Raw genomic sequence first — 13,239 nt, forward strand, 5'->3', positions numbered from 1 at the left:
CATTCTTGACGAGCAACACCAATTTAACAGTGAACGCCAGTAAAAGAGGAAAAAAAGTGTACGTTATTATACGAGGAGAGAGGGTGAATGAGTTTACGTAGATTCATAGTTACCAGATGTTTTCCAATAGTCCAATGTAGTATTCACCAAATAAATAAAATTTTGGTATTTCAAATCAATTAAGCACTTCAATAAAATTTTAATCCGTCTTATCCGATGAACGATAGAACGAGTGCGATAAAATTGGTGGTATTGGATATGATAGTTAAAACGAGATTTGTGAAATGGCGTGTACAAAATATGTTCAGTGCTACCAAAGACATCATATTAACGAGATAGCTCTCACATTTGCCGAACAAATCATTGGCAACATCCTTTTTTGCGAGCATGGCGCCCTCAGGCGAGTCCGCATCGAATCTCGTACATAGAAGTAGGGGAGAGAAATGTCAAATTCGTGCGCGCCAAAATATCATACAATTGACATGATATGTTGAATGTGATACGGTGCGATGGCGTTGCTGAACTGAAGATTGATTTCGCTCCAAGCTGACAGGATCTGGTGGTACTCATCGTATTGCCTTTTGGAATGTATTCACATATACGAGGTCTGTTCAAAAAGTTCCCGGAATTTTTTAATTGCGCGCGTCTGGAGAGTCCGGTGGTCAAAAATTTTTTTTTTATTGTATTGGTACATATGTCCCTAATGTATGGTGAAATTTTCAGCTGTATTCATTGTTTACATTCTGTCTTGTAGCGGCTAGTGTAGACGTGTTTTTTTGAGCTCGGCGATTTTTGTCTTGGTGACGTTGGGTGCTTCCACGTGGACGATTGTGCTTTTGTTTCGACATCATAACCGTACACCCATGTTTCATCACCAGTTATGACCCTTTCAAGTAAATTTGGATCGTCGTTTACGTCGTTTAACAGCTCCTGAGCGATGGTAATGCGTTTGTTTTTTTGATCAAAATTCAGCAGTTTTGGAACGAATTTTGCTGCCACTCGTTTCATGCCCAAAACATTTGAAAAAATATGATGACATGAGCCAACTGATATGCCAACTTCATCAGCAACTTCTCTAATAGTGATTCGGCTATCATCCATAATCATTTTTTCCACTTTTCCCACATTTTCATCGATTATTGACGTGCTGGGTCGACCGGAGCGTTCGTCGTCTTCAACGTCTTCGCGGCCATCTTGGAAACGCTCATACTACTCGTAAACACTTTTTTTTTTTCATAGCAGACTCACCGTAGGCTCTCTGTAACATTTCGCACACTTGGTTACACTTTATTTCATTTTTCACACAAAATTTAATACAAATTCTTCAATTCTTCCATTGTTTGAACTAACAAAAATCGCCGAGCTAAAAAAAAACACGTCTACACCAGCCGCTACAAGACAGAATGTAAACAATGAATACAGCTGAAAATTTCACCATACATTAGGGACATATGTACCAACACAATAAAAAAATTTTTTGACCACCGGACTCTCCAGACGCGCGCAATTAAAAAATTCCGGGAACTTTTTGAACAGACCTCGTATACCAAGGTAGCTCAGTTGATAAAGCATCTCCATGGTAGGGAGAAGATTGTTTGCTTGAGTTCTTCCCTCTGGACGAAACTTCACACAATTAATTTTAGAATTAGTCCCTAAGGTACATACGACCAAGAAGTTGGTAGAAAAAAAATGACTGTGCGCGCTCAGGCACGATTAGTCGCGAATAGAAACTTTGTTTGGCTTTTACCTTTCTCTATAGAAAGGTAATAGAATTGCTGGAAAACTCGACTTTCGAACCGAGCCTCGAAGACCCGTAGTGTTATATGCAATTCGACTCAGCTCGACGAGATCGGGAAATGTTCGTGTGTATGCACGTGTACCTTTCAACGAATTTTTTTACAGCTCCATTTTTTCAGAGATGGCTGAACCGATTTTTTCAAGCTTAGGCTCGTTTAAAAGCTACTATTGGACGATTGATCAAGTTCGAAGATCAAATAGCTGTCATTTCCGCTTCCGGAGGTATAATGAAAACGTAACCGACAAAGTGTGAACCAATTTCAACAAGCTTAGGTTCGTTTAAAAGCTACTATTGGACTATTGATCAAGTTCGAAGATCAAATCGCTGTCACTTCTGGTTCCGAAGATCAGAGCTAATAAAAGTAATTTTCATTGACTAAAAAAAAATAGACGAAAATGACAAGAAATTACTGTCACTCTCAGCTTCGCTTGCCAACTATGAGAACGAAATCCATGTCCAGTCAATGACATAAACGGGACAGTAGTGTCAAAATTGTGTTTTTTTCTTTCATTTGCAGTTTTCAGTGAAAATCTCATAGTATGCAGTGTCGATATTCAACCGAAGCAGTGAGAATTGAAAATGACAGAAAAAGGTTTCACAATAACTTTTACCTTGTTGGTGCTCGAATTTGTAGTAGTTTTGGTTTCCAAAGAAGTTCTGGGATGTGTTCTGGGATGTAATTACTTCGATTTGCCATTTTTAGTCACTTTTTATAGCCAAACGTCACACATTTTCAATACACTCGATTGAAATTCTGCTGATGCTCCCTGAAGACGTTAGTTTGGTTTCGTCTTGTCATAAAGGAAAGAGTGACGTTGACAATTATACTCTCTCATTTCTCCGATGAGAAACGAAAATGTTTCGTCTCTCTTCGTTTGTTCTGGTGTCGGTTATTTACGAATGAGACAGTAAAACATTGAAAATGAGACTGTTGGAACGGTTTCTTGCATTGAGAATGCGTGACAATTTTAAGCTTTGCCGAAGATACAATGGTATAAGTGACGTAACCGCCAAAGTGCTTTTTTTGAACCGCTTAATTTCAAAGTGCTTTGTTTGTACCGCGGCTGAACCGATTTTAACAAACTTAGGCTTGTTTGAAAGCTACTATTGGACTATTTATCAAGTTCGAAGATCAAATGGCTGTCATTTCCGGTTTCGGAGATATAATGAAATAAGTGACGTAAACGACATAGTGCGGTATTAAACCGTTATCAACAAGCTAAGGTTTGTTTGAAAGCTACTTGGGCCATTGATTAAGTTTGAAGATAAAATGACTGTTACTTTTAATTCCGTAGATATAACGGCATTAGTAACGTAATCGACTATCTGCACTTTTCTTATTGGCTCAAACTTCTCGAAGATAATCAACAAATTTCTATAAACTTAGACTTATTTAAAAATAGCAAGGCTTAACCGACAAAATGAATTATATTTCAGTGTGCCAATATTTCTCGATGATTATGTTATTTGATAAGCTCTCAACACGGACGTTCTACACATACATGTCCATTTTATCTATCTATCTATCTCTGTCTGTGTGAGTATATATATATATATATATATATATATATATATATATATATATATATATATATATATATATATATATATATATATATATATATATATATATATATATATATATATATATATATATATATATATATATATATATATATATATATATATATATATATATATATATATATATATATATATATATATATATATATATATATATATATATATATATATATATATATATATATATATATATATATATATATATATATATATATATATATATATATATATATATATATATATATATATATATATATATATATATATATATATATATATATATATATATATATATATATATATTATATATATATATATAATATATATATATATATATATATATATATATATATATATATATATATATATATATATATATATATATATATATATATATATATATATATATATATATATATATATATATATATATATATATATATGCTCCATACGACGTTTGAGAGACTTTGTAGGTAACAAATAATTCCCACTTACTCATGACTTTGTTAACGTTACTTTGTAATAATAATAATAATAATAATAAAAATAATAATAATAATAATAATAATAATAATAATAATAATAATAATAATAATAATAATAATAATAATAATAATAATAATAATAATAATAATAATAATAATAATAATAATAATATAATAATAATAATAATAATAATAATAATAATAATAATAATAATAATAATAATAATAATAATAATAATAATAATAATAATAATAACACTATCGAAAAATCTTGAAAAGAGTAGGAATCGATCCCGTTACCACCAACAATCCGTGATGGTGATGAAGGCACAAAGCAAGTTACTCCGCATTATGCCAAGTGCTGAAATCATCGTTCCAAAATGGAGACAAAAGCGATATAATTGGGAATTGATTAAAATTTATTCTGAAATTTAAATGAATTTCGCGGTCGGTGGTGCTGTGCTGACACAGCCATTAGTAGATTGTGCTTCGAGTCCTGTTTCTTGCCGGCGATGATGGTACGACGAAAACGGAAAGGCGTAAACTATGGCGAATGAGCGTGTAAATGGTGGCTTATTTGGTTGATTTATCTACTGTCGCCTTTGACGATTGCCGCCGCTTGAAGTGAATTCAAATTTATTTCTGTTTGAAATCAAATTCGACAAAATTAGTCAATAATGATGCAAAATTGATACATCATTCACGAACAGTGGATAATCACTTCTCTTCTTGTCAACAGTTTATATATAGTCGCGCAGAAAAATTGCATTGTACAGGGCTTTGTTCATCGAAATTTTTGGAAGAAACGGTATGATATAAAACTAATATGCCTAAGTGTAGAGAATCAGGGCATCGAGAGAAAATTCAGACCCAGGGGGATTTCAATATTATGGACTATACATGAGAAGTTTCTTAAAAATTTGTGGACATGAGAATACTTAAAAAAATTAAAAAATTAAAAAAATTGTTCACGTGCCAAATTAAAAAAAAAAATCACATGCCAAATGCGTTTTTATTTTTAATCTTATTTTTATTATGAAGAATAAAAACATTCGAATTTCCGGGCACCCTGAAATGGTCTAGGCTCGGTGGAACTCTACCTTTTCACCCCTCCCTCTCGACAGCTCTACTTGTAAGACCAGTGCCCTATGCATTGAATCGCCAGCTCGAACAAAAACCGGATAAAAAACATCGAGTGCTAAAATCAAACACGATTTTTTGAATGCAGAAATCGAATCAGAATATTTTTTGCATATAATATGTGGTAAAATAAACATGACTTCATTTTTAACAGAGAACCTAACTGTTGTTCATGTAAGAAACATCTGCATTGGACATGACTGCTTAGATTTCCATCGAGTTACCAAAACAGAGTCGCATCGACGACACGACCAGGCACTCCGAATAAAAATCGGAATAAAAAGTGTCCGTGAGTGATTTACCACCAGTTACCATAAATATAGTGACCCCTTGTTATTGATATAAATAAAATTCTTAGGCAACACTGTTTTGGTTGCTAATAAATAGTTACCGAGGTACCCCAGCAATATAAATAAACAAACAAATTGAAAAAGTTCGTCTAAATTAGGATATCTCAAGATTACTTCTGGGAAGTTTGAAGGATTTCTTAGATATTTTTCGCAACAGACTTATAATTCTCTGCTTCTAGCATATTTCTTTACGAGCGAAAACGAAACCGGAAGGTTTGTAACAATTCCAACGTATTTGAGTTTAACAAGAAGGTGGGTAACAGCATATGTTTTCGAAGAGCCTGAAAGTTCTTTAATTTGGTAAGCTTTTCAAAATGTATTGTCCAGGAGTTGGTTTTACTATTAATCTGTTCGAATACTTGGCGAAGTTATCAACTTGATTGTTGTTTCCTGGTGAGAAATGAAAAAAATGTGTGGAACGACACAAGGTAATTATCGATCCTACCATGATACGAGAGACCGCGGCAAAATGCCTGTTTCATTTCTTTCTCAATTATTGCAGCAATCGCCATCGGTAGGGCATTTCGCTTGACATCCTGTTCCTGAATGTTCTGAATGTAAATTTGTTAAAATAGGTATGGATTATCTTAAGTATGACTCGCGAAACTTTTAGACCGCTGTGAAGCTATTATACGAAGACAAGAAGGAGTATGAAAATTATTTGTAGGAATATACAGATGATATAAGAAAGACCTTGTTATATTAACAAATACTTCATCACTAAGAATCTATCTTAGTGAAGTTTACATAAGTTGTCTTAATCGTTTTTTTCCTCTTATTTTCTCCTACAAGTTGTTATTAATATTTTATCGAATCGTTTTCCATATTCGATAGTATCAATTTCGATGATTTGTTTTAGTCTTGGTTTATCCTATAGTTGCATTTGCATGTCATTTTTCAAATCTGTTTTCTCCGTTTGATGCTGATCAAATTTATCATCTTCGAGTTTAGTGATCTCAATGGCTGGTTTCGGATGGCTTCAACATTTTTTTTTACATTATTTTAACTTATTGTTTATCTCCTTTTGTTGCTTTTACTATCTTAAAGGCCGTCCACTGGTTCATCATTCACTTAGATTCTTAAGCATTTGAATTGAAGTTAGCCGAATTCACATCAACATTTGAGGGCAAAACCTAAACCAATACGTCTTTATGTAAAATAAGGATGATCAGCAATTGTACACAAATTTGAAAACTCTAAAAAATCGTTAGGCGTTATATGAGCTAACCATTTCAACTATACCTATAATACATTTATACTTGAAATCGCATCTTCTTCCTTTGCGACTTACGATAGAAGCGTGCTGAAATACTTATTACATATTGGTTCGTTTTGTTCTATTTACATTTTTCAATTGAACAACAAACGTAACCAAGGATATGGTAACCGTTTTCTAAAAACAACAGTTTATCAACCTGGGTTGCCAATTCCATATATATTTCGTAGGATCTCATTTTGACATTACGAGTTACTGGGGGGTAGTTAAATTTACGATACAGTTTTTAAAGCGAGTGGCAGGTCGTGTCGTCGGTCGCATTCTGATACTCTTTTGTTAACTGTACATAGCGCTATGTATAAAATGCCCTAAATCGGTGCAGGACAAAAAATGTTTAACAGAGACATAAATAAGTTAATTGCATGTATGTAAACAAAATGAGGCCAATCCTTACTTACAAATAATTATCTCGCTAACATAAACAGAACTGGTTTATATTTTTAGACCTTCAATTTTACAAACCTCTACTTGTGTTGAAAACAGCTAAACAGTAGACCACTTGAACGAATATCATTCATCAACTCAACTACCAACCCAGGTAATTTAAACATAAATTATTTTGGTATTCACAATACAATTTACTTCACAACTACTGCACAACACTATTTCAATCACTTCGGTATACGTTCTCGAGCGTACAATCCTCTCTGTTGTATGTTGCATGCAAAGTAGAGATACTTCCAAAGTTTTTCGTTCTACTTTTGACTATTTCTCTCTCATTTATGGTCGTCCAAGACAGAGTAGAAAACCATTTCACATTATGTGTCCCTAGCCTTTTTTGGAATTTATTATTTGTTTAATAATACGTTCTGTAAATAAAATGCTCCTCCATGGATAGAAGATTTGGTAGGCATAAAGATGATATATGCATTAAAATCAATACTGTCTCATCAGGTAAACATATCTTTAGTTGACTGGTGGTCTTGACAATTGATGATGTCGTGTGCTGCAAATGGGGGCCCAACGAAATAATGCTGCTCGGAATTGTATATAATAAATCTTCAAGCAACAGGGCCCAACTCAATTTACTTAGGGTTTCATCTGTTGGCATTAGATCTTACGAGCATTTATTAAATTCGGAGGTCAAGTATCAGCATATGATCGATAAATATTCAGGTATAAGAGAAGACAGATCGGAAACTCGTTCAATTACGACCATAGCAATAAGTGATATTTGTCATAGAATAGAGATGTTTAGTCTCGCGTTATGAGCTTCGAAAAGATTTCCCAATTCTATGATTATGATAAAATTAACACTTCTCGGCATAACGTCGACAAACGGTATTGAGCAAACTACGAATACTATATTTCGAAAAATATCAAGTTGGATTTCAAAAACCACATTGATTCTGTGATTTCTAAGTTATCCAAATCGTTCGTGCAGCATAATAAAAAGTTGGCCGAATTGTCCCCGGTCTGACAAAAAAACAACACTTTTTTCCAAATTTCGATTTCATTTATTAATGTATACTCCTTCAAGAGTAATGCAACAGTTGCAATGGTGTTTCAACATTTCTAAGCCCCTTTTTTACCACGATTTCTCCTTCCACCTTCAAAAACGCTTCATTCGCATTCTGCTAATTCTATTTCCAGCAAGCTCCTTTTTTAAATCTGAGAGCAGAAAATAGTCACTGTGGGCTAAACATGGCAAATATGGTGGATGCGATAGAAATTGGAATTTTTCATGAAATTTTGCCATCTTATCGATCGACTGTGTATTTGATCAGTTGAGGGAAAACAGAGCACTCACTTGAGAAATCATTTTTGCATATTAAAGTGCTCATGCAAAATTGTTAATACACTTCTTTTTGATAACTTTCCGATGTCAGCTATCTCCTGCGACTTTTCAATTTTCCATGCTCTTTTGAGACGATTTAACAAACAGTGCTTTATTTTACGAAAGTAGCATCACTGAAAGCACAATAATTAATGAACACTAATGAATGTACATGTTTGAATCTCTCACAAACCTTTAAAATCGAAGTAATTCAAACAAACACAATACTTTGCACACATTTGCCATTTTATACTAATATTTCTCATCAACATACTGGGACATTCCCATTTGAACTTCACAGTCTGTGTCTAGCATACGAGGTCTGTTCAAAAAGTTCCCGGAATTTTTTATTTGCGCGCGTCTGGAGAGTCCGGTGGTCAAAATTTTGACCACCGGACTCTCCAGACGCGCGCAATTAAAAAATTCCGGGAACTTTTTGACCAGACCTCGTACATTCACATCTAATACTCATCTTTACTCACCGTTGAATTTTTGGGCTCGATTTCCCAATACTGAAGATAGTTTGGTGATCGAGTCTTTGGTATTTCGTTCCAAGAGAGTTTTCGCATGGACTGCTAATTTGTTCTCGATAGTGTGCGTGCAACAAGTGCCTCCAGGTGGTACATCACAATATCGAAGCGGTCTATCTGCAATATTGTAGAAAAAGAAACAATTTAGTAGGAGTAACTCTTTATAAACACTCTTCATATGAATAAATAAGGTATGTAGTATCCATATATTGAAATGATTAATTACTTATCGTTTCAAAATATGCATATCTTCAACTACATCATTCCTACTCAAATAAACTACTTTTCAGCGTCTGCAGATTTGTACGTAGATTGCCGCAAGGTTTTTTTTTATTAATCGCAACCCATATAAAAATTGTTTTAGAGTAGTTCACATTCGAAACCAGTCCAAACATTTATATGATTTAACTTTTATCAGCACCAGGCACGTACCCAGAGGGCTTTGAAGCCTTCCAAAATCAGAAACAGAAACGAAAAAAACGATTGATAAATATTATTGGGCTCCTCCGCCAATAAAGCACGCAGTTGCAGGCCCTACGAAACGGTTACACAGAACAGTGTCAAAACTTTATAAAATGCAGGTTAAAACCGGGGAAAAATACGACAATAACGACCATAATAATAATACAAGAAATTGAACCGAATGAGCGGAAAGAGAAAGTACGCAAGCATACCATAGTTGGGAAATATTATTCAGATGAGAAAGATATCCTACCACTGGATCCCATTCATACTAATTGAGAACTAAAAAAAGAACGCAAGCACACTTTTGATACATGTTCGCGTCTCATCCGACACAGTCGAAAATTGCTTACGGTCGAGACGACAGAAACAAAGACAATACAGTGCAGTGAACAATAGAGTGTACGAAAAGGGCAAATACGATTTAACAAAGCCTGAAACTTGGCCAATTTGTATAGATTTCAAGCGCTGCACCAGACCAGCAAAAACAGAAATTGAAATCTTACTTAAGGAACGAATGCATCTAAACGTTAATGGTGTAAGTGAGGTTCAATTCAACAAGGCGTCTAACTGTGCGTACATTATGTTCAAACGTGAAAAAGATGCAATTGCATTCGATTCGGTCAATAACGAGGTGCACAGTGTTGATCATGACAATCTTAAATATAAAATCCCTGTGTACATGGTGGACAATGCCATAGAAGTATGCGTGCATGATCGATCATCCCCGCAAACCAGCGATCAGTTCGTTTGGAAAAGATTTGTCGCAGTACGGTGAAGTTCTTTCCATCGAAAGGGAAGTATGGCGGATTTTTTCCGGGTATCCGGAATGGTGTGTGAGTGGTACGTATGCAACTACGTAAGGCAATTCCATCTTACACCATTTGTGATCAAGGTGAAATACATCCGTGTAAAACGCTGATTACCTATGAAAATCAGCTGATTACATGTCAGTTTTGTGAACTACTTGCACACTACGGTAAACCTTGCACTGAAACCTGCGAAAAGAACATTTCAACCAAAGACAAGATCAACCGTTCAACAACGGAAACTAGTGAGCGCAGTACTCCTGTTTCTCCATCAAACCAACCAGTAACCGCAATCAATGTACAACAAGGCGCATCTACAGCAACTAGCAACGAGCCCAAGACTGCGAATTACAAGGGAACCCGAAGAGAAAAAGAAAACCAACAACAATACCGCCGATGCGGCAATAGATGACGAGACGATCCACGAACAAAGTGCCCCTCAATCTTCGCAAGATAGAAATGCAAGCTCTTCTTCCCCTAGAAAAAGGGACAACGAGATCCCATAAATAAAAAAATGTTTTACCTAATAGGCCACGTAAAGCTTGTACGCATATTGGCCTGAATAATAAATATCATTAAAAAAACAGAATGATTACCCGTCAATAGACTAAAGTCGGCACGAGTGCCTCAAAGGGAGGATCTGGGACTATCATAGTATACTTTTAGAGGACTGCCTCAAAATAAAAAAATGTAAGTATTAGCGTGCATTAATGGAGCGATTGAAAACAAAAAAAAAACGCTGTGACATGGCCTTAAATAAAACACATGGGCATAGCTATCATGGTTAAAATCAACGGTTTGCGGTTCCAATAACTTGCCCATCCACCTTGTGCACCTGATTTGGCTTCCTCGAACTATTATCTGTTCCTAAATCTCAAGTCATCTCTGAGAAATTATTAATATTATTAATAATTATTAATAATTCCAGTGAAAAAGCTTAAAGTTAAAAACACCGGTAAAAGGCGAACCGAGAATTAGGTACATAAGCAATCTGCAGTAACATTGTGTTTTAACTTAGGGCCCCTCCCAAAACTAAATCCTGGTTACGGGGCTGATCAGCACCTAACGGAACTTGAACAGTTTGACTGACGAAAGGAATAGCAGAAATGGAAGTTAGTGAAAAAAGTACCACAGAGAAAGGACTCGAACCCATAACTTTTCCTCTCCAGAGAAGTCATTTTACCAATTAAACTACTCTACTTGTGTAACACCACGCACAATAGTCCTTTTCCATTTTTTGTTCCCGTTGGGTGCCGACGAAAGTTAAAACGAATTCAAGACGACTTAACAATTGTCTCAACAATATGTGTTACTAAGGTTATAAATTTCATGAATCCTTGTTCCACTTGAGAAACGTTAAACAACTAGGATACATGGTTAGTTGTCTCTTAGTCTTAACACGTGATTTTCTACTTCATAGATAACAATAAATAAGTCTTTTGTGTTATTATTTAAAATATTTGTGCTAGTAGGGTAACAGTACCATCATTTATCTTAGCTCCAGAAGTCATCTGATATACTCGAACCGTCGATAGATTTACTTTAAGGGTAAGATAAAAATAGATTCATTGGCTTCGAGTTTTTGCGTGGCTGTAAAAGAAGTATGGCACATTTATCGGACTATTTTTTCTGCGGTATTGCCTATTAAAGCCGAAGCAAAAACGTTGTATTCGTTTTATCATAATTCGTTGATTGAAATTCAAGTAATCCGCAATAGAACACGGCGACTCCATGAATTGGCTCAAAGGATGAAATGAAAATTGGTACTTGCACCTCTATCACACAAGTACGGTACACTTTTCACATTAATTTCACTGTGATGTTGATAATTTTACTGTGATATGGATTTTTAGAAACAAAACGTAAATTTTGGCATTGATCTCATCCCAATCCGTTGATTATAGAATGTACAATCCGCAGAATAATGTGATGGGCCAGCTAATGAGATGTACAATAACCCTATCTCATCATTAGCGACCATTGTTTTATGTATTACATGATCATCAATCGATGGAGTCGCTGAAACCGAAGCCACAATTTTGTATCTGCTTTACAATACTATAAAATATTTGTGCGCAAAATATAAAATTCATTGAGCGCATCATTTTTCATCCTACCATGATATCATGCTAGCAAACAGGCGCACATGATGAGATGGATGGAAGAGTTTTCATTAATGTAGATCCAGCATATAATATCGTACCGATTTTAAGAAGCTACATCTACAAGATAGAAGACAAGACAGATAATATTTAACTCTTAATCTATTTACAATCTAGATGAAACGCTTCCAGTATAACTGTTTCATTACTCAACGAACAGTAAGTGCATCATCCTTACCAGAGTAAATATTTTCGGCTAGTAAACACCCTCAATGGATTTTTCACCAAACCCAAAAATAACTACTGCATCTATGTTCAATTCACATGTATACAATTAGTTAACACATGAAAGCATTGACTAGAATCAGAATTGCTCAGGTATAAAAACCAACCAACACGCCGATAGAAATCGAAACAAGTCTAGAAACTCCGAAACAGATTGAGGAAAGAGGAAGTTCGAAAAGGAAACAGAAATTCCAAATACATACAAGCAGCTTCAAATGCCCACAAATCATTATTGGACACGCATGGTGTGTGGGTTAGCTCTCAATAAATGTTTATTACGATTTATTGTTACATTTACGAGAAAACTGCGTTTAGTCAATAATTAACACACCGTGAATCTGAACAAGTTTAAAATGCAGCAGAGCGCTTAATGGTCAGAGTCACCCTCCAATTTTAGCATTTTTTCGACACTTGAATGAGTCCAGTTCTCCGGAATTGTTTTGATCAGATATGCTGGTACTGGAGATGAGTTTTAGAACTATTGCTAGAGGCGGTAATAATTATAACAAAGAAACGTTGATTTATATCTTTGAGTTTAACTATCAACTATATCATCCTATATTCATGCATATTACTGTTGGTCTTTCGACTAGAACAACTATTCGAATAATACTCACTTGAGGATATCCTGAGTGCAAATG

At 34.7% G+C, this 13,239-nt stretch overlaps 1 protein-coding gene across 1 annotated transcript in view; it reads right to left on the reverse strand.

Annotated features, from left to right (window-relative positions):
• LOC131427668 (glypican-4) overlaps nucleotides 1-13,239 on the reverse strand; it is a 57,805-nt gene that overhangs the window by 5,908 nt on the left and 38,658 nt on the right. Inside the window, exon 2 of the mRNA XM_058591063.1 lies at nucleotides 8,893-9,057. Coding sequence (XP_058447046.1) covers nucleotides 8,893-9,057 — 165 coding nt within the window. The remainder of the gene's footprint in view (nucleotides 1-8,892; nucleotides 9,058-13,239) is intronic.

The sequence above is a fragment of the Malaya genurostris genome, chromosome 2 (genome assembly GCF_030247185.1).
Source record: "Malaya genurostris strain Urasoe2022 chromosome 2, Malgen_1.1, whole genome shotgun sequence".
Classification (NCBI taxonomy): domain Eukaryota; kingdom Metazoa; phylum Arthropoda; class Insecta; order Diptera; family Culicidae; genus Malaya; species Malaya genurostris.